General features: G+C 39.6%; 1 protein-coding gene across 1 annotated transcript in view; it reads left to right on the forward strand.

Annotated features, from left to right (window-relative positions):
• Trpc6 (transient receptor potential cation channel subfamily C member 6) overlaps window positions 1-25,130 on the forward strand; it is a 116,469-nt gene that overhangs the window by 43,054 nt on the left and 48,285 nt on the right. The window contains exon 2 of the mRNA XM_021172271.2: window positions 20,647-21,421. Within this exon, the coding sequence (XP_021027930.1) occupies window positions 20,647-21,421 (775 nt within the window). The remainder of the gene's footprint in view (window positions 1-20,646; window positions 21,422-25,130) is intronic.

Genomic DNA, 25,130 nt, shown 5'->3' on the forward strand with positions numbered 1-25,130 from the left:
ACTCTCTTTCTCTCTAGCCTTCTCTCTCTCTCTCTCTCTCTCTCTCTCTCTCTCTCTCTCTCTCTCTCTCCCTTCTCTCTTTCCCCCTGCCTTTCTATAATAAAGCTGTAAAACCATAGAGAGTCTCTACTCATCAAGATCTGCTGCAGGAACTCTCACAGGTGTTGGGAACCTCTTCCCTCACCCCTCTCTCCTATAACCCTGGTGGCTTTAGCAAAGTAGCTTCAGGGTTCCCAGGTAGGGCTGCCCCTTGGCCACCCCCTGAAGAGTGGGTCAGAGGCTTGAATGCCCACCCAGAGAGGAGTGAAAAGTAGTTAGCAGCCTTCCCACACATGACAGACCAGAGGGTAGGTAAAACTCTGGCAGAGTGTGGGTCTTTCCCCCACCCCTTTCCCCTGAGCCCCCCTTTTTAGGTTCCAAAACATCCAGGATCTAAAAACAGAACTAGAAACAATAAAGAAATAACAAAGGAAGACAACCCTGGAGTTAGAAAACCTAGGAAAGTGGTCAGGAGTCATAGATGCAAGCATCACCAAGAGAGTACAAGATATAGAAGAGAGATTCTCAGGTGCAGAAGATACCATAGGAAATATTGACACAAAGATGAAAGAAGACACAAAAAAGCAAAAAGCACCTATCTCAAAACATCCAGGAAACCCCAGACACAATGAGAAGACCAAACCTAAGGATAACAGGTAAAGAGAGTGAAGATTCCCAACTTAAAGGGCTAGTACATATCTTCAACAAAATTATAGAAGAAAACTTCCCAAACCTAGAGAAAGAGAGATGACAAGGAACATAACAGAAGCTTACAAAACTCCAAATAGACTCGACCAGAAAAGAAATTCCTCACATAATAATCAAAACATCAAATGCACTAAACAAAAAAAGAATTTTAAAAGCAGTAAGGGAAAAAGGTCAAGTAACATATAAAGGCAGACCTATCAGAATTACACCAGACTTCTCAACAGAAATTATGAAAGCTAGAAAGAAGATCCTGGGCCGATGTCATACAGACCCTAAGAGAACACAAATGCCAGCCCAGGCTACTATACCCAGCAAAACTCTCAATTACCATATATGAAGAAACCAACATATTCCATGACAAAACCAAATTCACACAATATCTTTCCACAAATCCAGCCCTACGAAGGATTATAGATGGAAAACACCAACACATGGAGTGAAACTACACCCTAGAAGAAGCAAGAAAGTAATCTTTCAACAAACCCACACAATCATAATTCCACCTCTAATAAGAAAATTAACAGAAAGTAACAATCACTTTTCCTTAATATCTCTTAATATGAAGATTAATACTATCAACATATTCTAATTGGTTGAAATTCAAAAATATGAGGAATTAGAAACTTGTCGGCTGTCATCCCATGGTCTCTCTAATTTGGTAATGGAAGAAATAGGTCCAATATTATACAATCCATATACATTTTCTGCTTATTTTTACATGACAGGGTCTTGCTGTGTGCCACATAATTGTCTTGAAATCATGCTTCTTCTATCTCAGCCTCTCTATTAGTAGGATTGCTTATTTTATGTTTTACACTATACTATGTTTTTCAGAACAGCTCACATATTTCAAAATTATTTATAGAGCCAAAAGAAATGTAGACAATTAATTTGGGAGGTGGCTTGTAAGAGAACAACAAAGAGTGAGATTGAAGGCTTTGCTTGGTATTTATAATTATTTTATCAATTTTGAATAAGAGGACTTTATAAGTTACTCTTATTCTGAGATGAATTCTTTTCAAAATCATCACAGCCAATGAACAGTTCAATTGATTGTTGTTTTATGTCAAACAACTTTTATAATACTCATTTTTATTGTTACAATATTTTATAAATTTTAAAGAATATGATAAAAAATGAAAGGTATTGCAGGTTTTGAAGTGTGTGTGGGGGAGAGGTCTCCGGGTAGAGTTGGGGTACAAAAGGGAAAGAAGAATGTGATGTAAATCTATTTACTCAATATATGTTTTTAAATGTTAACAAATTCAGATAAATTGAAATTATGTATCTTTTCTCATCATAATGCAATAAAACTTTAATCAAAGGAAAAAATGAAAACAACTTTATTTTAAAAGTATTGTTACTATGCTGAAGGAAATTCATAAGATAACTACAACAGAGCTGCATGGTGGGGACCTTATGCCTTTTATGGAAAACATTTAGCCTATCATGGTACCCACAGTGCCCACTAGTAAAGGGAACACAGTTGTGGAGATGGAAGAATGAATGAGACACACCTTTAGGTCTCAAGAGTGCTGACACAAATAGACACAAGTAGAATAACCTCATGTTTATTTTGCCAAGGACAAAGCTTTCCCTTTAAGATAAGTGCTTTTCAAGTCAGCAGCCATTATAGTTATGAAACTGCAACAGATAGGAAACAACAGACAGGAGTAATGGAGAGACATGCTTTGCCAAAGTTGCTACAGGAACAAGTAGATTTTTTTCATAGAATGACAATATATATTCTTGATTATTTTTTATGGTCAAAAAAATGTAGACATCTTTATTTTCCCCTTTTCTAGACTGACTTCCCTTAAATGATCATTGTCATCACAGCAAAATATTTGGATAGATATTGAATATATATTTAAAACCACTGCTGTTGTTTAGTCCTTAAAAATAATAAATTCACCTATAATATCCATCTGCAAAGTGAACTGTTGTTTAACTTAAGGGCAAATATAAATCTTCCTTCCTTCCTTCCTTCCTTCCTTCCTTCCTTCCTTCCTTCCTTCCTTCCTTCCTTCCTTCCTTCCTTCCTCTCTCTCTCTCTCTCTTTCTTTCTTTCTTTCTTTCTTTCTTTCTTTCTTTCTTTCTTTCTCTCTACTGAGCATTAATGTTTGCATCACAAAGTTAGACTCCAATGTTTAATGGGATCTATGTGGCTGGCTCCTTTTTTTCTTTTAACTTTTACTGCAATTTATTTTAAATGTTTTACAAGAAAGGCCAAAGAACAGAAATTTCTAGCAGTTGACGATGTTACCACCTGCTCAGTTCATTCTGTAATGCATCTTGGAAATTATGCTGGACAGAGAATGGGGGAAGCGCCAAGGGAGGGATGCCATTATGGAACACGGAGACTGAGGGGAAGCCAACTTCCAAATATGATCTTTCTATCAAATACCCTATCAGATCCTCCTGTTGCTCTGCCATCCTCCTGACTTTTCTCTCCACCATGAAAAGAAAAAAAAATCACAAGGAACAAAGAAGAAGAGGAAAAAAGTCCAAACAAACAAACAAACAAACAAAACCCCACAAAGTGAGTGGCATTCGTGTCTTATAAAATCACTTCCAGGGAGAAAAAAAGTAATCCAAAATCTGGAAAAAAATTGTAACTAAACAAGGACATGAATTGTAAAGTGATTAAAAAGCATGTATGATTTAAATGCTTTAAAATATTTAAAAGGTATAACATCTAGTTAAAAAGAGCCAAGTGACTTTTAAAAAGTTCTTATTTTTCACATCGTGAAAGAGAAAAGACCAGAAAGAGACACAGGTCTCTGTCCCCTCTGTTGACTGTTGTCAGTTAATTTTGTGTTAGCTTGACTGAGCCATAGGGTAACCTCTGTCAATTTGTATCAGTGATGGGGTTTTCAGAAAAACAAACATGCTTACTGGTGGACTGAGGAGTGAGGGTCTACCCCAAATGTGAGCCCGGATCCTCGTTACTCCATTTTTGGAGTGTCCAAAACAAGAAAGTACCTGAACTCCCATTGTTTTCCTTCCTGAGTCCCACGCCTTTTGATTCACACTTGAATGACGCCATCATTCTCTCTGATCTACTGTGTGCAGATGGTAGGCCTTCTCAGCTCACCTAACTTAAAGGTCATTTCTATACAGTAAATCTCCTTGGTTCTGTTTCTCTGGATCTTTCTGACAAATACAACAGACAACCAAAAGACTAGAAGGTGTGCAAACTCCGCGCTGCCTGAGCAGCTCAGAGACCTGAGTGCTTGAACTTTGCAGTGCGGACAGAAGAGGGTGCCACTGAGCTGGGGAATCTTACTCCATGCAGCAAGGCTAGGGGATACAGGTCCTAAGTGGCCAGTCATCAAGCAAGCTGCCCTTATTCTCCTCACCTCCGACCATGCCAATGAACCTGCCGTGGCACCTCATAGGGGTTTTCGTTTGTTTCTTAAAGGGTTGATATTTGTTATCCATATACGCTTTCATGAAGGATCTGCTAAATATAGTCATTTTAAATTGAATTCTTTTGCCAGAGAGGCAGAAGAACATACAAAGCTGCCAGCCATGCAGGCCTAAGGACCTGAGTTGTGTCCCTGCAACCTGCAGAAGGTGAAAGAAGAGAGCTAACCCTGCAAATTTGTTCTTTGATGTGCACATGCATTTCTACTCACACACATCATATGCATACACAAATAATAAATCAAAAACGTTTAAGCTGAATTCTTGATTTTATTGGGATTTTCTTCACCCTCTTCCTGTTTATTGTTCTGGAGATTGAACATGGGGCCTTTAGGGTGGTAGACAAGCTCTCTCCCAATGAGCTACATCCAAGTCCCCAACATTTTAATTGAAGTCTTATTTTGGTGTTTGAAGTCTTTTCTTTATTCTTTCTATGTGTCTTTTACTGGGTAGGCTACATGCACATACTTTCTCCCAGACCCTGGATGTTCACAGACCGTGTTTTGGGGGTCTCATCTAAATTTTCTTTCTAGTCTTTATTCAATGTATAGGGTTAAAATGATCCATAGTCTATTACACTTTTAACATCTAGAGACTTTGTAATTTGTGTTTTTTCTTTCCTTTTCTTTTTTGATGGTTGTTGTTGTTGTGTTTGTTTGTTTCTAATCATTTTGATAGAGATTAACAAGTTTCATCTACCTTTCTGAAGATATGAGATATTTTATATTGAACCTGAACCTCTTATTTCCTTTTAGGCATCAAGTCATACAATATGATGTGCTCATCCATTCAGTGGACCTCTGTTAGGTGGTGGGTGTATTCCACACACTTGGAATATATCTCGGGGGGAGAGGACATGCTGCTTTAAAATTAGAAGACTGGTGAAGGAAAATATTTCTTTTTTTTTTCTTTGAACTGACATGAAATATTGACCTGATCTATTTGGTTTGGTGCCGTGTAACAAAGGAAATAGTGTTTGCCAAATACAAGTCTGAGTTCACAAGGGGAAGTGAAACAGAGTTCTACCTGTAGCTGAGAAGCTATTTGCAATTGATATCTAATGGGAAAGGGAATTTTTTTGCAAAGGAGTGATGCTGGGATGCTATATCATCCACACTCCAGGGCAACCCATGCTCAGGAGCAGTTGGCACATGGTGTGTGTGTGTGTGTGTGTGTGTGTGTGTGTGTGTGTGTGTACACTTTATTTTAATTTTTTTTGTATTACTGGATTTTTTTTCTTTCTAGGAAGAAAGGAGGAGGGAGGGAAAATGAGTGAGAGGGAAGAGAAGGGAGAAGGAGGATGAGGGGGAAGAGAGAACAAAACCATAGTGGAGGAGCTCAGCTGGAGGAGGAGAAAATGTGATCAAAATACTGTTGTAAGAAAAAAATGTAAATAAAAATTTAAAACAAAGAAAATAACTGACAGATGAACTAACTAACTAACTAACAACAACAACCACAACACACACACACACACACACACACACACGACTAGCAGACAATCATGTGGTTTAAGTCACTACTCTGGCCTTAGCTACAGGCCGAGAAGCATGAACTCTGACAGCTTGTGGCCTAAAACAATTCTGCTTTTATCTGGTTGCAGTGTAAACAGAGCAGGGGATAAAATCAACTACAGGATTATCTGGAGAAAATATGGTGTTCAAATTTTATCTTTGCCACAGAAAGCACCTCTTAATATGACAAGAAATGAATTTACCTTAAAAAACAATTAGTTTGCAATAGTAGAACATGAAGCAAAATAAGCCAACAGTTATGGGCTACACGCATCCATTTGACGTTGGACAAGTTGTTTTGCTCCTCAGGTTTCTCATGTGGAATGTCCCCCCATAATTAAAAATTTCCCTCTAGACACATGCTCCACTATGTTCATAGCAGCCTTATTTATAATAGCCAGAAGCTGGAAAGAACCCAGATATCCTGCATCAGAGCAATGGATACAGAAAATGTGGTACATTTACACAATGGAGTACCACTCAGCTTTTTAAAAGAATGAATTTATGAAATTCCTAGGCAAATGGATGGACCTGGAGGGCATCATCCTGAGTGAAGTAACTCAATCACAAAGATACAAGATACAATTTGCAAAACACATGAAACTCAAGAAGAACGAAGACCAAAGTGTGGACACTTTTCCCCTTCTTAGAATTGGGAACAAAACACCCATGGAAGGAGTTACAGAGACAAAGTTTGGAGCTGAGATGAAAGGATGGACCATCTAGAGACTGCCATACCCGGGGATCCATCCCATAATCAGCCTCCAAATGGTGACACCATTGCATACACCAGCAAGATTTTGCTGAAAGGGCCCAGATATAGCTGTCTCTTGTGAGGCTATGCTGGAGCCTAGCAAACACAGAAGTGGATGCTCACAGTCAGCTATTGGATGGATCACAGGGCCCCCAATGGAGGAGCTAGAGAAAGTACCCAAGGAGCTAAAGGGGTCTGCAACCTTATAGGTGGAACAACAATACGAACTAACCAGCATCCCCAGAGCTCATGTCTCTACCTGCATATGTATCAGAAGATGGCCTAGTCGGCCATCATTGGGAAGAGAGGACCCTTGGTCTTGCAAACTTTATATGCCCCAATATAGGGGAATGCCAGGGCCAAAAGAATGGGAGGGGGGGGGGGGGGGGGGGGGGGGGGGTATGGGGGACTTTTGGGATAGCATTTGAAATGTAAATGAAGAAAATACCTAATTAAAAAATAAATTTAAAAAATCCCTCTAGGAAGATGCAAGACATATATTTGACAAGGCTGAAAGAGATCACTTCCAAGTCAGGCTGACACATAAGTTTGCGATTCCCACAGGACTATAACTCCATCTCCAGTGTGGGGTGGGGGCCAGCACCCTTGTTTGTGTAGTCAGTAATGAAGTGACCTGGAAGTGCATCTGGTGCAGGTGAGTACTGAAATGATTGACACCCCTGGACCAGTGCCATTAATAAAGAATGGCAGAGGTAAGTGCCAAGAGGAGAGAGGAACCTTGGGTAGAACTCTGTTTAAAACTCAGCAGCATAGCAGTGAGAGTTGTTTTTGTAGGAAGTTGTTTTTGTCATAGAGAGAATAAGATAGTAACAAATTCTCTATGGAATTAAAAGTTTTGTCTTTGGTATGACAGGGTTATGTATGTTTATTTATTTATTTATTTATTTTAAAGATTTATTTATTATTACATGTAAGTGCACTGTAGCTGTCTTCAGACACACCAGAAGGGGGCATCAGATCTCATTATGGGTGGTTGTGGTTGCTGGGATTTGAACCCAGGACCTTCAGAAGAGCAGTCAGTGCTCTTAACCACTGAGCCATCTCTCCAGCCCTATTTATTCTTTTTACACATACCTTTTGACTATATCAACCTACAACTTAGTTTCCAGTTTCTGCCAGATCTTTACCCCTTCATGTCCCCTTCCAACTTCAGTCTATTGATCAGTACTGGTCTTATAAGCATGGATCTAGGGCCATTTACATGGGCACCTAACAGGGGTCATTGCCTGAAGAAAAGTGACTGCCCCTAATCCAGCAGCCTCCAAAAGCACAGACTCCAGTGAGCCCATCCCCCAGCCCCATCTATGCTCCACACTGTTCTTCCTTGATCTTGAGTGAGTCTCCTGCAGGCAAACACAGCTGCCGGGTGTTTGTGAGTGCAATAGTGTTGTGTCTATAAGAAACTGCTTTACACTAGGTCTTCCCAACCTTTGGCTGCTGTGTGCAAGATGTAGTCAACTAGCTTCGTGTTTGTGTTGTGCCCACTGATGTGGCTTGGCTGGCTCATCTATATGCTTCCTTTCCCAATTCACTTTAGAGCAGTCTCAGAACTTCATAGGTGGAGTCACCTCACCAATCCACGTTAAGTAGAAGTAAGTTGCAAATGGAAGCATTATTTCATCCTTAACAACATAAGTGGCTGCTTTGCAGACACTGGCTGGTCACACTAAGGTAGCTTTTGTAATCATTCAGTGTTTTGTTTTGCAGAACTGGTCTTAAAAACAATATAGGCAAGGGGCTGGAGAGGTGACCCATTGGAAAAGAGCATTTTCCAGGCCTTCTGAGGACACAAGTAACTCCAGTTCCAGGTGATCTAACACCATTTTCTGGCTTACACAGCACTCACATGTATGTGGCATACATTCACGCATACTTGTTAAAAATATAAAACTTTAAAACAGTACAGATAAAAGAGATCATATGATAAAACAAAGAAACCTGTGTTTAACACCTTTACTTCTAAAGGTGACATGGAATTGCCTGAAAAGGGTGATCCTCTCTGAGCTGTGGTGTGACCTGTGCATTTGGGACAGCGTAGAGAGCAGCAGATGGGCGTCACTGGCCTTGCCAGCTTCCCAGACATCTGCTGCTGCTCTGTTGAGCCTCACAACTCCCAGGACTGGCTCACCATATGCTGCTGACTAACCCAGGAGCTCTGTGCTGGTTTTCAGGCTCGACACAGCAAATCTCAAGCTTCTCCGTGTGTTAGGAAACAGCCTCCAATCGTGCACACTGGCAGGATTTCTTCATTTTGCTGTTTGTTTATTTAGTTAAAAAAACAACTATAAAACTAAGAGGATTTTAACATAAAAGCCAGAGACTTGCTCCTTCTAATGATCAATGATGCAATTCTTAGGTAGGAACGGGAGCTAAATGTTATCAAATCCATTATTTCCTTAAAAATTGTAGTTTCTTTAACCTATTTCTATCACAGCAAGGAAAAAAATGTCAAAATATGACCATCTGCTAACCTGAATTTGCAGCCTTACATCTGTACTTGTTCATGAAGCCACCCTGTTCAGTAACTTTGTGTTCTGCAAGAGCTGTAAGTGGAATTTTCCAAATTAACACACACACACACACACACACACACACACACACACACACACACACACCTCTTCTGTCACTCCTGTGAGAACAACATTTTTATTCTCATTTTTCAGGAAGACGGTCAACAAATGGTAACGCCAGAACCAAAATCCATGTCTGCTTCCTCTAGCATCTGTGCTTTTAGTCGTCAGAATTTGGTATGTGTGCTAAAATCTGAGCATGGAATGAGGACCTAAAAGCAAAGAATAAAAAATGTCTGGGCCAACAGAGGATATAAGTTAGTAAAGGGCTTACTGTGTGTACTACTCGTCAGGATTCTACTGAGTAACCCAATTTACAGAATGGATCTCTCTCTCTCTCTCTTCTCTCTCTCTCTCTCTCCGTGTATGTATGTGTAAAAGGTATTTATTAGAATGATGTACAGGCTGTAGTCAAGCTAATCCAACAATGGCTGCCTATGAATGGAAAGTCCAAGCTACTGAGTCCTCAAGGCTGGATGTCTTGGCTAGTGTTCAGTATATGCTGGAATCCCAAAGAAGTAGGCTCTAATGTAAGTGAAAGGATGGACTTCTAGCAAGGCGAGGGTGAATAGGCAAAAGGCAAGAGCTTCCATTTTTGCAAAATAGGCTTCCAGCAGAAGGTATTGTCCAGATTAGAGATGGGTTTTCCTATCTAATAGAATCTGGATTAAAGGTGTGTCTTTCTGCCTCAAGATCCAGATTAGAGATATATCTTTCCCTGGCTCAAAAGATCTGGATTAGAAATAGATCTTCATACTTCAAATTAAACAACAATCTCTCACAGGCGTGCCTTCCATTTTGGGTTTTTAAAAAATTCCAGGTATAGTCAAGTTGACAGCCAAGAAGAGCCACCACACTGAGCAAGTATGAAGACCTGTGTTGAGATCTTCAGCATCCATGTAAAAGGTGGATGTGACATCTAGATGGTGTAGAGGGAAAGAGCCCATAGGCTCATGGGTAAGCCAGACTAGAAGAAACAGAAATTCCAAATCAGTGAGATTACCCATTTCAAAAGAACCAGGTGAAGAAGTGGTTGAATAAGACAGCTGACATGAGCGTCTAGCCTCCACAGCCCCTACTGGCAAGCAGAGCTATTGTAGAAAAAAAAAAAAAGAAAGAAAGAAAGAAAGAAAAGTAATTCTGGTGCAGGGTTTCTACCCATCTTAGACTGTTTATGTTCCCAGATGAAAGACACACACACAACCTTTATATTTTAATATGCCGTAAGCAGCACAATAGCTGGGCAATTACCTACCTTCCATGGTGTTAGAATCTACCTTTCTATTGTTAATCCAAGCTATTACTTACTATGTTTCATCTGGGCTGGTCTTAGCTCCAATTGACTCACCCACATGGCCACATTTTTCATGGCACTGCTAACTCTTGGTGGCTCTCCTTTCTCCTCTTCTTTCTCTTCTTTGTAGGTGGAGGAGTTGATAACTAAAATCTAGTTCCCTAATTGTTTGCTTGGCTAAATAAAGACAGCAGAAGCTAATCACTGGGTGGAGATATGGAGGCGGGTTTTCCGGGTCCTAGAGAGGAAGAGGAGGACAGGATATAGAGAAAGTCATTTTGGCCAGGCAGTGGAGAGAGGAGCATGGGCTCCATGTAGCCTGGTTAGCTCAGGTTAGAGCCAGTGGTGGCCTACACCGCCAGATGAATTCTAACCTAGAATAACTGATGAATTTATGGCAATAAATTCCAAGCCCAGAGGTTGTGACATTTGGCTGAATTTAAATATTGTCTGTCGTTTTCCATTTGCGACAATTCAAGTGGGCAAGAGAGAGTGCACAGGCCATGGCGGTTGGTTGTTGGCTGTGAGCAGAGCCAGCCACAGGGGTGGATGGTCAGTGTAGAGAGAGAGCAGCTCCCAGCGTTTATGGGAAAGTGTAAGCTAGCCATGGGAGCTGGATGAGAAGGCCTTTGCACCGGGCAAAGAACAGAGACCTGAGAGGCTTGGCAAAGCTAGCCTTGGGGGCTGGGTGAGACCACCAGCACCTAGCTGGGGCAAGTGTGGATTAATTAAAATTACACGCAATAGTTCTTCTTTGGTCTAATTGTGGCTTCTCTTCCTGTCCTCTCTTCTTACTCTCAGGCTGCCAAAACCCAACCTCATCTATTTCTCTTCCTCCCAACCCCAAAGCTATTGGCTGTTGGCATCTTTATTCACCAATCACAGTCAACTGGGGCAGAGTCACTCAGTGTCTTACCCCTGGACTCTCTTATCTTTGGAGCAAACAGCCTTGGGGCCCCGAAATTAGCATTAGAATACAAGCAGCATTAAGTCAACCCACTGCACATAGCCCCCAGACTTGTGCTTACAAATGCACATGCAGCATGCTGGCACACAGGTACACACAATGCCTCAGGTCTTACATCATGATATAAGAATATCATAAGGACAATTTTCCAGAAAATGGATCAATTTTGAAATCCACTGGGGTTTATTTACTGTTTATAATGCTTCTTAAAACTGGACCCAACATGTCTAAGACATTAGCTCATTAAAAAACAGAATTATATATTATAGAAAGATCTTAGTTATCTCAAAAGAGTGTGTAAAAGTGCATAAATTTAGTCTTCTGACAACTTATATAGTCAGATGTAAAACTGACTTTCAGACTTGTGATTTAAAACCCGATGTGTGATTTAGGAGGTTGTACTCTGATGATAAGTAAAATCTTATGGATAGTAATTTCATGTGCTTTAAAGTAAACATGGTCTCAGTATGCATTGAGCTCACTCCCCTTCCTCCCCTGAGTCATATGGAAATCTGGAAGACGCACAGTTTCTTGATAGTATACAGCTCATGTCATTTAAAATTATTTCTCAGATGGAATAGGAAGCCCATATAGTATGGATGTTATCGATGTAGCTATTAAAGGTAAATTAGTTTATCAGTGGATTGAAAGCTTCTAGATGTGGAATAATAAAGCACTTCCACAACATTTTTGGAGATTGAAAGCCCCCCAAATGATCTTGATTCAGTTTTCTTTTTATAGTTTCTCTCTATTAGTTTATTTATTTATAGATTCATTAGAGTTTGTGCTTTGTCTCGTCTTGACTTTGGAATCCAAAGAAGAGTTTAGGGTTTCAGAGCACAGATGCACAGGAAGAGATTGGAAAATATATAATGAAGGCCCAAGTTGGAATAATGGAATGCACTTTAAGAACAGTGTCTTCCAGGCCAAAGCACAAATACAATGAAGATAAATAAAACCCAAGGCACTGAAGATGTTAATTTGGTCATGACGGTGGCTCTGATAAAGACCTCATGGAAGCAATACTGGCCTGAGTGTTATGGGGGTAACTGACTGCTTTCTTATTGACTCTAAATCCACTCCATGAGTTGTATTTCCTATTTGTCACTGTTAAAAGGATAAGAACATGTGGCTAAATTGGCCCTGGGGGAGAACACAATACTAGTATTCTGCTAAATTGTCATAGTATTAAAACACATTTTATTTTCAGTTGACGTATAAATGATTTCACACACCAATATGGGTTCTGCTATACAATTTATAATGATCCTATCAGGCTTAGCATATGCATCACCTCAGTAGTTTATTGTTTCTCTGTAGTGAGAACATTTAAAATTCCCTTCTAATGATTATAACATTTAGGCCATTATTAACTCATTGAAAACTATACTTTGATCCCAATTATAGCACTGTACCCATTAATCAGTCTCTTCCTTTCCCTCTACCTGTGATCTTTCCTGTCTTTTGCAATCACTACTATACTTGCTACTAGTATGAGATTAACATTTTCAGCATCCACATATGAGCAAAATCATATGGGCTATTGTCCTCCTGTGCCTGACTTATTTTTCTTAATATCCTGTAGGTTCATCCATTTTTCTATAAACCACAGGATTTTAATGTTTATGGCTGAACTCTAACTGGAAGCTGAAAACACAGAACAGCTATGCATATCAGATGTAGTTCTATAAAAGCCAAGCTCTATAACTTCCAGGAAGTTAAAGTTTGGCATATAACTGACTCAAACTAGATAATAATCGATGAATAAAACCAAAACATGCAATCCACAGTTTGTGCCATGAGCAAGATCTTTTTTTTTAATCAACATTTTTGCTACCTCTGAATGACAGGCATCTCTGGCTCCCTTTTGTCCAGGGATTGTGAAGACAGGCAGTGATGGAATGTGACTGATCAAGTGGAAAGTTAGGTTTGATGAGGTAAAATAAGTTCACAGGAAAACCAAAGCCAATTGAGTGAAAGCAGAATAAAAAATGCTACCTAGAAAACTCTCTGGAGTTCAGCAAGGTCTGGTATGTATTGTGAAGAGGGATAGCCAGAGACTTTGTGCAGTGTCAAGTCAGGCAGGAAGACCAGAGCTCCTGGGAGGCTATTAGTTCTATCTTTAAGGGTAAAACAATCTTGATGTGCAGCATTGAAGACACACCTTTCATTTCGTTACTCCCCACTGATGTTGCTGTTTGCTGAAGAGTACACAGTGTTACATTTGCACAGCAAGCTGCACTGTGGCTTAGGCTGTATGTTTTCTCTCTCTTTGCTGGAGCATTGAACATTATGACTGCTTTCAGGTGAATGCAGCGTTTGAAGGCTGTGAACTTGATTCCCTTGACAGATAGGAGTCACTCATTTCATATATGTACTGACCTCTCACAGAACACTCTCCCAAATGTGTGAATTCAGTGCCGAATAAAGCCAAATAGTTTCTGCTCCCAAGAGAACAAGACACATCCCACTAATATTTATTGCTTCTTCAACCCCAGAGGAAGGCCTGGAATATGTAGAGAGAAATTAAATAGATAGGGTCAGAACAGACATAGTATTATGCAATTATAATGAAATGACTTCTATCATTCATCCTGAGCAATGATTGTAAACTTGTTACTTGTATTGATCAACAGTCTCTAACCATGTCTGATTCTTCTGGGGAATAATTGGACATGTAATAAAATATATATCTCCAGATATCGCTCATTTCCATTTTCCAAGGCTAAATCTATAAAGTCTACTTTGTGATCTCTAACATTAACTTTAGTAAACAGATTTGTGCTTGAGTTTTCATATTCACCAGAATTTTACAGAAAAAACATGAAACAAAAACCACCACCACAACAACAACTGCAAGCTAAGCAAGGCACTTATCTTGGGGCTTACTTTGTACAGGAGCACTTTCATTTGATAAAAGCACACTATCTTGGAACAGGAAGTAGAGAAAATTACCGTACATGCTCTGGCCCCTAGCACACAGTCATTCTGCTCAGCAGCTAATTCATGCTGCTGGCTTTTACAAGTGAGATGGAGTATTCCATCATTCGCTATCTGGGGCAACAGGCACTATTTGGCCAGAGACAAGAATCAGGGAAATGAGGTATGTAAAAACCTGCTTTTCATGACTTGATGGCTGAGCATCATACGCGTTGGAGGTTAATATGAGTTATTTCCTAGAACTGTTATTTATATATAGGGATGAGGGCAAAATGTAAAAATATAGAGATTAAAAATATAGATTATTAAACTTTTAACCATGCTAAATATAACTGAATAGAAAGGAAAAGAGAGAGAGTGTGTGTGTGTGTGTACACATCTTTAAAACAGAAGAGATGATTTTGCAAAATTACCTTGTAGTTGAAATGAAAATGTCTCTTGTTGATCCAGTGTTACGGACTGAGGAGTTGTTCTTTACAATAGGTGTTTGTCCCGGGCTGTGTTTTCTATTAAGATCCAGTCCTATATAACAGCTTTATAAAACCCACTTTCAGGGAGGTAATGTGGTCTATTAACAGGTCATCTATTCCCTGGAAGAGCTGAAATATTTCTGATATTAAAGGTTACTTCACCCACTTTGCATTTACAGTTAAACGTCAGGAATCGCTTTTTTTTTTTTTTTTTTTTTTTTTTTTGGTTTTTCGAGACAGGGTTTCTCTGAATAGTCCTGGCTGTCCTGAAACTCATCAGGAATCAAGCAGCTCATGACCAAAAATGAAACACAAAACTAAACCAAACCAAAAACCAGATCTTTCCATTGTTTTCTTACTCTGTGGCTTTGAGTGAGTAGGGGCAGACAGAAGTCATGTGTCTACCAGCCTGGGAGCAGCAGCTCACAACCTCATGCCGTGGGAACTAAACTCTCCATGCCTGTATTTATTGTTCTTTTAAGGCAGTAGACAATGCACATATATGTAAGCATTCCCGTCTCCAATTCTTCAATGAAACAACATAAAAGACAAAATGGAAAGCCAGATTTTTTTAAAATGAAAATGTCACTGCATTTCACATATATTTGTAGCAGAACCATTAGGACAGGACAGGGTGGCTTCTCCCTAGAAAACAGCATTCTTTTCCCATGGGGATGTCTTTATTCAAGAGGGAAACCGGAGCATGAAAGGAAAAGAGGGTATGTCCCAGGACTAGTGGCTTGTCAAAATAGAACATGACATTTTTTCAAAGAAATAGTAAGATAATAAATTTTTATTTTTAAATTTTAGAATAAGTATGTCACTACTAAGGCAATATAAGTTCAATTCAAACTTACATGTGCATTGCATACAAATACAGCTGGGGGGCAGAGTTAAAATGTGATGTATTAATGTCTATAGAAGAGGTAAGGCCACTTGTGTAGCCATCATTGTAGTTTGGGCTTTGCTAGGGTGCTTTACTTGAATGAAGAGTAGCAAATGGTGAAGTCCAAGTGCCCTTGCTCTTTTGAGTGCCTAGTCATGAGGATGCAAACAAATGCAATTCGAATCTAAGTGCTTTCCAACTCTTAACTTTAACAGACTCCCAGGGTAATACTTTGAGGCAAGCTCCCATAGTCATTTGTTCCCATTTTAATGAGTTTCAAAGAGCAACCACGAGGGTTAAAGAGGTGACTCAGTGGTTAAGAGTGTTTGCTGCTCTTCTAGAGGATCCTAGTTCAGTTTCAGCCACACATTAGGTGGTTCACAAGCATCTGTAACTCCAGCCCCAGGGGATCCAATTTCCTCTCTGGCCTGTAGGATACCTGCACTCATAAGGTGGCACATGCACATGCAGGTATATGAACATAATTAAACATAGATAACTACTTAAAAATGAACAAAAAGAGACTTGGTTTTTGATCTCAAAACTACTTGGTAATATTTTATGCCTTTTCCCCGTTGTTGTTATATTTTTCAAACCATCCTTCATCTTCAGCTGACAGATCTTCATTTCCTCTTCTTTCTTCATCTTTCAACATTCTTGTCTACAACAGAAATCATGAAGATGGTATATATATAGAAGATATATATCAATCATGAAGATTGATATATATATATATCAATCACAGGAAGTGAAAGCCCAAGGAGATTATCAGAAGCTAGAAAAATGACAGAGAGGGAAGAGGGCTAAGAATTTCATAGGAAGGATGATGGATGCTGTTCTTATAACACACCTCATCCGTCTTGTTAACTTAGAAGTAATGCCTCTCCCAGACACTCCTGTTCTACTCAGGAAACCTGCTTTGCTAGACCAACATCAGCCTAACTCTCCTAGGGAAAGGTGGAACTCTCATAAGCACATGAGGACTGCTTTACAGAACAGGAAAGCTAATTCATTATGCATCATGGTCTATGTGTGGAAAAACTGTGACACACAGAGACCAAAGCAAACATATGGAAGCAAGTAACTACAGAGCAAATTCTTAGAACTACAATCTGCACAGCCTGTTTTCTTAATATCTCCAGAGGGATATAAAAGGACACTGAAAAAAATATTACAGAATAAATGTTTATGCCGTATGATGACTAAGTGCAGAAAGGCCCTGGCCACGCAAGCCTGAAGGTCCTAGCTAGGTTCCTGGAGTTCATGTGGAAGGAGAGAAAACACTCCTGAAAATTGTCCCCTGATCTCTACACAGGCAAGCACCCACCTCACACCATATACACACTCAGTAGTTATAATAATAATGATAATAATAATAAAATATAATGGTTAACAAAAAGGAATATATTTTATTATAATATATTAATAACAAACATATGATTGTAAAAGGAAAAATATAATAACAAAAGCAAAATATAAAGAAACATTTGAAAAAATCTTGAAAACTAAAAATGTAGTAGCCGAAGAAAAATAACTCATTAGTTATACCACAGGATAAAATTGATAAAAAAGTTCTCCCAGAATATGATATACACAGATAAATAATTGGAAATGAGAGAAAATGGTAATAAATTTAAATATCAATTATGAAAAGTCCAACTTCCAAATCTAGGGAGTTAAACATAAAAGGCTAAAGTAGGAAGTAACACTGTCTAAGACCTATGGCAGAAATGTTCTCAGAGCTGTAGAGGAGAAAAGGCTCCCTGCCCAAACCTATCATCTAATCTTAAAAGAATAGAGACAAAGAAGTGACCATGAACTCAAAGCACATTATGCTTTTCAGCAGTTGCTTCAGAACTAGAATCGAACTTCAGGATTTCTGGCAACCTAGAGCTCCTCATCCAAGCACACCCTTGGTTACACTTGGTGATGGGATTAAGTCATTTTAGGCATGGCTCATCTACAAAACTTTTGCTTCCATTTACCTGTGAATTTCATTTTTCTCAATAGCTGAATAATAAATATTCAATCATGTAAATGTACCACATTTTTACAATGATTTTAAAAATATTTTTTGAAATAATATAAATATATTATTCTCCACATTCACTTTCTTTCTCTCCAACCCCTTCCATATACCCCTTTGCTCTTTCAGTTTCATGGCTTCATTTTAAAAGAAACTGATTGTTACATATATACATACATATACATTCATATTACTAATTACAGATACAGAAACATAACTTTCTCAGTCTATGTAATTTCATTTGTATGCATATTATCTCAGGGCTGACCATTTGGTATTTGCCCTATTCACTCTTCTATTGCTGTGAAGAGACACCATGATCAAGGCAACTCTTGTAAAGGAAAGCATGTAACTGGGGCCTTGCTTACACTTCAGAGGCTTAGCCCATCATCTTCATGGTGGGAGGGCAGTGGCAGGCTGAGGGACAGACAAGGCATGGTGCTTGAAAAGCATAATGTGCTTTGAATTCATGGTCACTTCTTTGTCTCTATTCTTTTAAGATTAGATGAAAGGTTTGGGCAGGGAGCCTTTTCTCCTCTACAGCTCTGAGAACATTTCTGCAATAGGTCTTAGACAATGTTGCTTCCTACTTTAGCCTTTTATGTTTAACTCCCTAGATTTGGAAGTTGGACTTTTCATATATCCTGATCTACAGGCAACATTCAGATTCACTGGAGAGATGGGGGGGGGGTAAGGGTAGGGAGACTGTATCTGGCATGGGCTTTTAAAACCTCAAATCTCACTCCCGGTGACATAATTCCTTCAACAAGGACAAACATACTCTAACATGGCCACACCTCCTAATCCTTCCCAAACAATTTATCATCTGGGAAATCATGCGAATACAGGAGGCCATGGGGATATTTTTCTTCAAAGCAACAGATGATTGGATAACAACAAAAGGGTTTTTCCACTGGAAGAGCCTTTCTCCGGCTCTCAGTATTCTCTGATTGTTGTAGTTCTTTGTCTAGAGTGGAGGCCAACCACAAGAGCTTTCCCATTTCCACATTAGTATGTTTATTGGTGTCTTACTTGTCAGGACTTCTTTGGGTAGCCATGTTGATAAGATCCCAAGGTATAGCCACTCTGACATGTTGAGAAGATACGATCTCACAACAGAATTCGTGCTCCTTTGGCTTCTACAGTTTTCCTGATCCCTCTCCCATAATAATGCTTGAGCTACTCGTCATTTGATGGACATCTAAGTTACTTCCATTTCCTGGTTGCTGAGTATGACATTAGTGGACATGGATGAGCTAGTATCTCTGTAGTAGGACATGCTGAATGAAAATGAAAGATCATTGTAATATATAATCTTGGAGTTGATGAAGTTTCACTAAGTTCCTTTTGATGGTGGGCATCACTCTTACAGACAACATAGTCAAGAAAGCAGATGCAGTCCAGAAATGAAAGGGCATTAGGTTTTCTAGACCTGGCTACATTCAGGAAAGGTGGCTTGGGACATGTATCAATCCATTGGTACTCTCCTCATACTGGAGGGTCTGTTGCAGGAAGCTACTCCCTTGAACATAACAAGGAAACTAATCACTTGCCATCTGTTTCCTTCATTTATGCTCCTCCCTTAAGTACGCTTGTCCTGTTCCTCTTTGGCTTTCCAGTAGGTGATGGTTATTGCCATCTTATTAGATTTGAACAGATCAATTGAAAAAGAGTCCTCCAACCACAAGAAGAAGTTCTGACACTAAGTTTTCGATCCATAAAGGATAGATTTCTTCTTATAGCATTTTGATCAGGACAAAGGTTTCTTAAGTTTCTTTCTATATAGGCTAAAGGGCTGAGTGGAGGCCAGCAGCCTCTTGGCCACAGTCTCCTCACCGTGATGCTTCCCTTTCTTCCTGGACTCTTGATCACGACTTCTTCAAGTTTGCAGCAATTTTGCAAGTTGGCAGAGTCGAAGTCTTTCTTGTCCCACATAAGGGCCCTGCTGAAGAAAGCTCCCATTTACTTTCACTTCAAGCCCCAACTCTCAAATACACATTTATCGGACTAGTCATTCTTCCATTTTTGACACATTTTCTCCTAGAAGCGAGGCTAGAAGGCCATGTTCTAGGCTCATCACAACAGCAAAGCAGACAGTAATGGGGAAGTGTGCTGACTTCTGCTTTTAGATGATAAGATTTAAGGAAATAAATAGTATATTTTTCAGTCACAATTTTCCTGGAGTAATGTACATAGGAATGACTAAACACTGAAGACTTGGGTAAATTTACTATCCTGTTTGCCAGTTAAAAATGCTTTCATGTTCTTTATTCTAGTTTCATTTCTATTAATATTACAAATACCTTGACACAAACAACTTAGAAAAAATAGTTTATCTGGCTACTGATTCCTGGTTACATTCTATCCCTGGAGGGAAGTCACAGGGGCAGAAGCTCGTGACAGCTGATCACAGCACAGCCACGAGCAAGAGCAGAGAGGAGCAAATGCATCCACAATATTGCCTTGCTTACTACTCTGCTAGCTCTCTTGACTCTTATACAACCCAGAGCTCTAATACAGGGAAAGGTGCTGCCCACAGTGTACTGAGTCAATGTACAACCAGGAAAATCCCCTATGATCATCAGGTTGCTTAAGATGCCAATCACACAAGCCAATCAGATCTAGATAATACTTCATTAAGACTCTTCCCAGGTGACTGTATATTGTGGCAAGTTGACATTTCAAACTAACCACCACAGTGACCAATAGCATTTCCTAAGTTTTTACCATCTACAGTTCAGAAATACCATTGTCTCTCAGTGAACGACACAGAAAAAGGAAGTCAGTCACCAGGGTCTCTACCTCAAATTGGAATGTTAAACTCTGTAATGTACTTATCTTTCCTAAATAAGAAGTTCTTGGAATTCATTAGCAAATAAATTAATTTTCATCTTATCAGATAGAACATCTAGAGATGCTGAGGCAACATCTAATATACTTGAGAATTGCATTAGGTGAGTGACAGGTCATTTGGCATACAAAAATGCTCCTAATATGATTTCTCCACTGTCTTTCTGTCTTATTGCAGCCGGGGTAATGAAAACAGACTGACTCACCGGCGGCAGACGGTTCTTCGTGAGAAGGGAAGAAGGTTAGCTAATCGAGGACCAGCATACATGTTTAATGATCACTCAACAAGCCTGTCTATTGAGGAGGAACGCTTTCTAGATGCAGCTGAATATGGCAACATCCCAGTGGTGCGGAAGATGCTAGAAGAGTGTCATTCCCTCAATGTTAACTGTGTGGATTACATGGGCCAGAATGCCCTACAGCTGGCTGTGGCCAATGAGCACTTGGAAATCACAGAGCTGCTACTCAAGAAGGAAAACTTGTCTCGAGTTGGGGATGCTTTACTTTTAGCCATTAGTAAAGGTTATGTACGAATTGTGGAGGCAATCCTCAACCATCCAGCTTTTGCTGAAGGCAAAAGGTTAGCGACAAGCCCCAGCCAGTCTGAACTTCAGCAAGATGACTTTTATGCCTATGATGAAGATGGGACCCGGTTCTCCCATGATGTGACACCAATCATTCTTGCTGCACATTGCCAGGAATATGAAATTGTGCATACCCTCCTGAGAAAGGGTGCCCGGATTGAGCGACCTCATGATTACTTCTGCAAGTGTACAGAATGCAGCCAGAAGCAGAAGCATGATTCCTTCAGCCACTCTAGATCCAGGATCAATGCATACAAAGGTCTGGCAAGTCCAGCATACCTGTCATTGTCCAGTGAAGATCCAGTCATGACTGCTTTAGAACTTAGCAATGAGCTGGCAGTGCTTGCCAACATTGAGAAAGAGTTCAAGGTAGGTTGTTCATAAAGTTCAAGTACTAAGTAGATGTATAAGCGATGTGCTGTAAAATATCAGAGCAAGGAATATACAATGTCTACCAGGTTTCAGCAAAGTTCTGTAGAAGCTGTCATTTCAGCTATGTGCAGAAAAGTTGACAGGAATTTGGAAGGCTCAGAGAAAGGGAAAGTAAAGCCACGGTGTGTTTCCATGATGTGCTAATTACTGTGCCTGTTAGGATTTATTGGAGATGTTGGGGGGTGGGGATGAGAAATGTATGTGGTATGTGTGTTTATGTGAGTGTGTGCTAATGGGTGCGTGTGCACATGTGTGTATGTGGAGTCAACTGCTGTCACTGGGTATCTTCCTTGATCAGTCTCTACCTTATTGTTTAAGACAGGATCTCTCACTGAACCTGCATCTCATTAACACAGCTAAATGTCTGGGTAATGAGCTTCCGGTATCCAGAATCTGGACCTAGTTCTAGGGTTACAGACATGTGTCAGTGTGCATTTTTTTAACAGCATGTTCCAGGGATCTCAATTAAAGTACTCATTCTTGTACAACAGAGACTTTATTGACTGAACCATTTTCCCAGTCTCAATTTTATGTTTCATTCAAGAAGTATAATTATTGTTGAAATGATCTACTTTCTATCAGATACTTTGCATTGACCACAGTCCTAAATGGGTAGTCTTGACTATTGTAAGCTTGACAGAATTAAGCCTTGGTAGTGGACATAAAATTAGCAAGCAAGCAAGCAAGGAAGCGAGCAAACAAACAAACAAAAAACCAAAAATGGAAGCCCAGAGAGTTTATTTTAATACTATAGAAGAGCAGATTTCCTGGCTCTAGTCTAAGGTCAAACCAGGAGTGAGAAAGTTCAAAGGGAGAGATCAGGGAGAGATCAGTACAGCCTTGTTGACAAACCCATAGGTCCATTGGAGTCACCACATGTTTCTGTAAGTTAACTCTATAGACTCTTTTCTGAACTGCAATACCTCATAGGCTGCTTGTAGTAATACAATGATGCATTTTAGGGCTCCAGTTCCACATTCATTTCACGTATGCCTTAAGGATCATCAGCATCCCTATAGTTCCGAAGGGAAAGTTTTCCTGCAGCCTTTCTAGGTCAAATAGCTATCCCTAGAGGTCTGTGCCATGCACATGGCTCTCCAGATGTCTCTGCTGCAGAAAGGGGAAAGAGAATAGCAGAGGAGCTACTGTTGAGCCTATTTTTATTAGATATTTTCTTCATTTATATTTCAAATGCTATCCCGAAAATCCCCTATACCCTCCCCCTGCTCTGCTTCCCAATCCATCCAATCTTGCTTTCTGGCCCTGGCATTCCTCTGTACTGGGACATATTATCTTCGCAATAGCTAATGCCTCTCCTCCCACTGATGGCTGACTAAGCTATTCTCTACTACATATGCAACTACAGACACAGCTCTGGATGGTACTGGCTAGTTCATATTGTTGGTTCTCCTATCAGATTGCAGATCCCTTTAGCTCCTTGGGTACTTTCTCTAGCTCCTTCACTAGGGGCCCTCTGTTCCATCCAATATATGACTTGAACAGCCACTTCTAAGTTTGCCAGTCACTGGCATAGCCTCACAAGGGATAGCTATATCAGGGTCTTGTCAACAAAATCTTTCTGGCATATACAATAGTATCTGGATTTGGTGGTTGTATATGTGATGGATCACCAGGTAGGGCAGTCTCTGGATGGTCCTTCCTTCCATCTCTGCTCCAAACTTTGTCTCTATAACTCCTTCCATGGGTATTTTGTTTCCCCATTCTAAGAAGTAACTTAGTATCCACACTTTGGTCTTCCTTCTTCTTGAGTTTCATGTGTTTTGCAAATTGTATCTTGGGTATTCTAAGTTTCTGGCCTAATATCCCCTTATCAGTGAGTACATATTATGTGAGTTCTTTTGTGATTGGGTTACTTCACTCAGGATGATACCCTCCAGATCCATCCATTTGCCTAAGAATTTCATAAATTCGTTGTTTTTAATTGTTGAGTAGTACTCCATTGTGTAAATGTACCACATTTTCTGTATGCATTCCTCTGTCGAGGGACATCTGGGTTGTTTCCAGCTTCTGGAAATTATATAAGGCTGCTATGAACATAGTGGAACATGTGTCCTTATTACAATTTGGAACATCGTTTTGGGTATTTGACCAGGAGAGGTATTGCTGGATCATCCGATAGTATAATGTCCAATTTGTGAGGAACCGCCAGACTGATTTCCAGAGTGGTTGTACAAGCTTGCAATCCCACCAACAATGGAGGAGTGTTCCTCTTTCTCCACATNCTCGCCAGCATCTGCTGTCACCTGAATTTTTGATCTTAGCCATTCTGACTGGTGTGAGGTGCAATCTCAGGGTTGTTTTGATTTGCATTTGCCTGATTGATTAAAGATGTTGAACATTTTTTCAAGTGCCTCTCAGCCATTCAGTATTCTTCAGTTGAGAATTCTTTGTTTAGCTCTGTACCCTACTATATAATAGGGTTATTTGATTTTCTGGAGTCCAGCTTCTTGAGTTCTTTATAAATATTGGATATTAGTCCCCTATCTGATTTAGGATAGGTAAAGATCCTTTACCAATTTGTTGGTGACCTCTTTGTCTTATTGACAGTGTCTTTTGCTTTACAGAAGCTTTGCAATTTTATGAGGTCCCATTTGTCCATTCTTGATCTTACAGCACAAGCCATTGCTGTTCTGTTCAGGAATGTTCCCCCTGTGCCCATATCTTTGAAGCTTTTCCCCACTTACTTTCCTATAAGTTTCAGTGTCTCTGGGAGTTCCTTGATCCCTTAAGACCTAAGCCTTGTACAAGGAGATAAGAATGGAACAATTCTCATTCTTCTACATGATAACTGCCAGTTGTGCCAGAACCATTTGTTGAAAATGCTGTCTTTTTTCCACTAGATAGTTTTAGCTCCCTTGTTGAAGGTGTGTGGGTTCATTTCTGGGTATTCAATTCCATTCCTTTGATCTACCTGTTTGTTGCTGGACCAGTACCATGCAGTTTTTAATCACAATTGCTCTGTAGTACAGCGTGAGGCCAGGCTTGGTGATTCCACTACAGGTTCTTCTATTGTTTAGAATATGTTTTGCTATCCTAGGTTTTTTGTTTTTCCAGATGAATTTGCAAATTGCCTTTTCTAACTCAGTGAAGAATTGAGTTGGAATTTTGATAAGGATTGCATTGAATCTTTAGATTGCTTTTGGCAAATAGTCATTTTTACTATATTGATCCTGCCAATCCATGAGCATAGGAGATCTTTCCATCTTCTGAGATCTTTGATTTCTTTCTTTAGAGACTTGAAGTTCTTATCATACAGATCTTTCACTTCTGTAGTTAGAGTCACACCAATGTATTTTATATTTTTGTGACTATTGTGAAGGGTGTTATTTCCCTAATTTCTTTCTCAGCCTGTTTATACTTTGTGTAGAGAAAGGCCACTGATTTGTTTTTAGTTAATTATATATCCATCTACTTTACTGAAGCTGTTTAGCAGATTTAGGAGTTCTCTGGTGGAATTTTTAGGGTCACTTATATATACTATCATATCATCTGCAAGTAGTGATATTTTGACTTCTTCCTTTCCAATTTGTATCCCCTTGATCTGCTTTTGTTGTCTCATTGCTCTGGCTAGGACTTCAAGTACTATTTTGAATAGGTAGGGAGAAAGTGGGCAGCCTTGTCTAGT

This window comes from Mus caroli, chromosome 9 (genome assembly GCF_900094665.2).
Source record: "Mus caroli chromosome 9, CAROLI_EIJ_v1.1, whole genome shotgun sequence".
Lineage (NCBI taxonomy): Eukaryota > Metazoa > Chordata > Mammalia > Rodentia > Muridae > Mus > Mus caroli.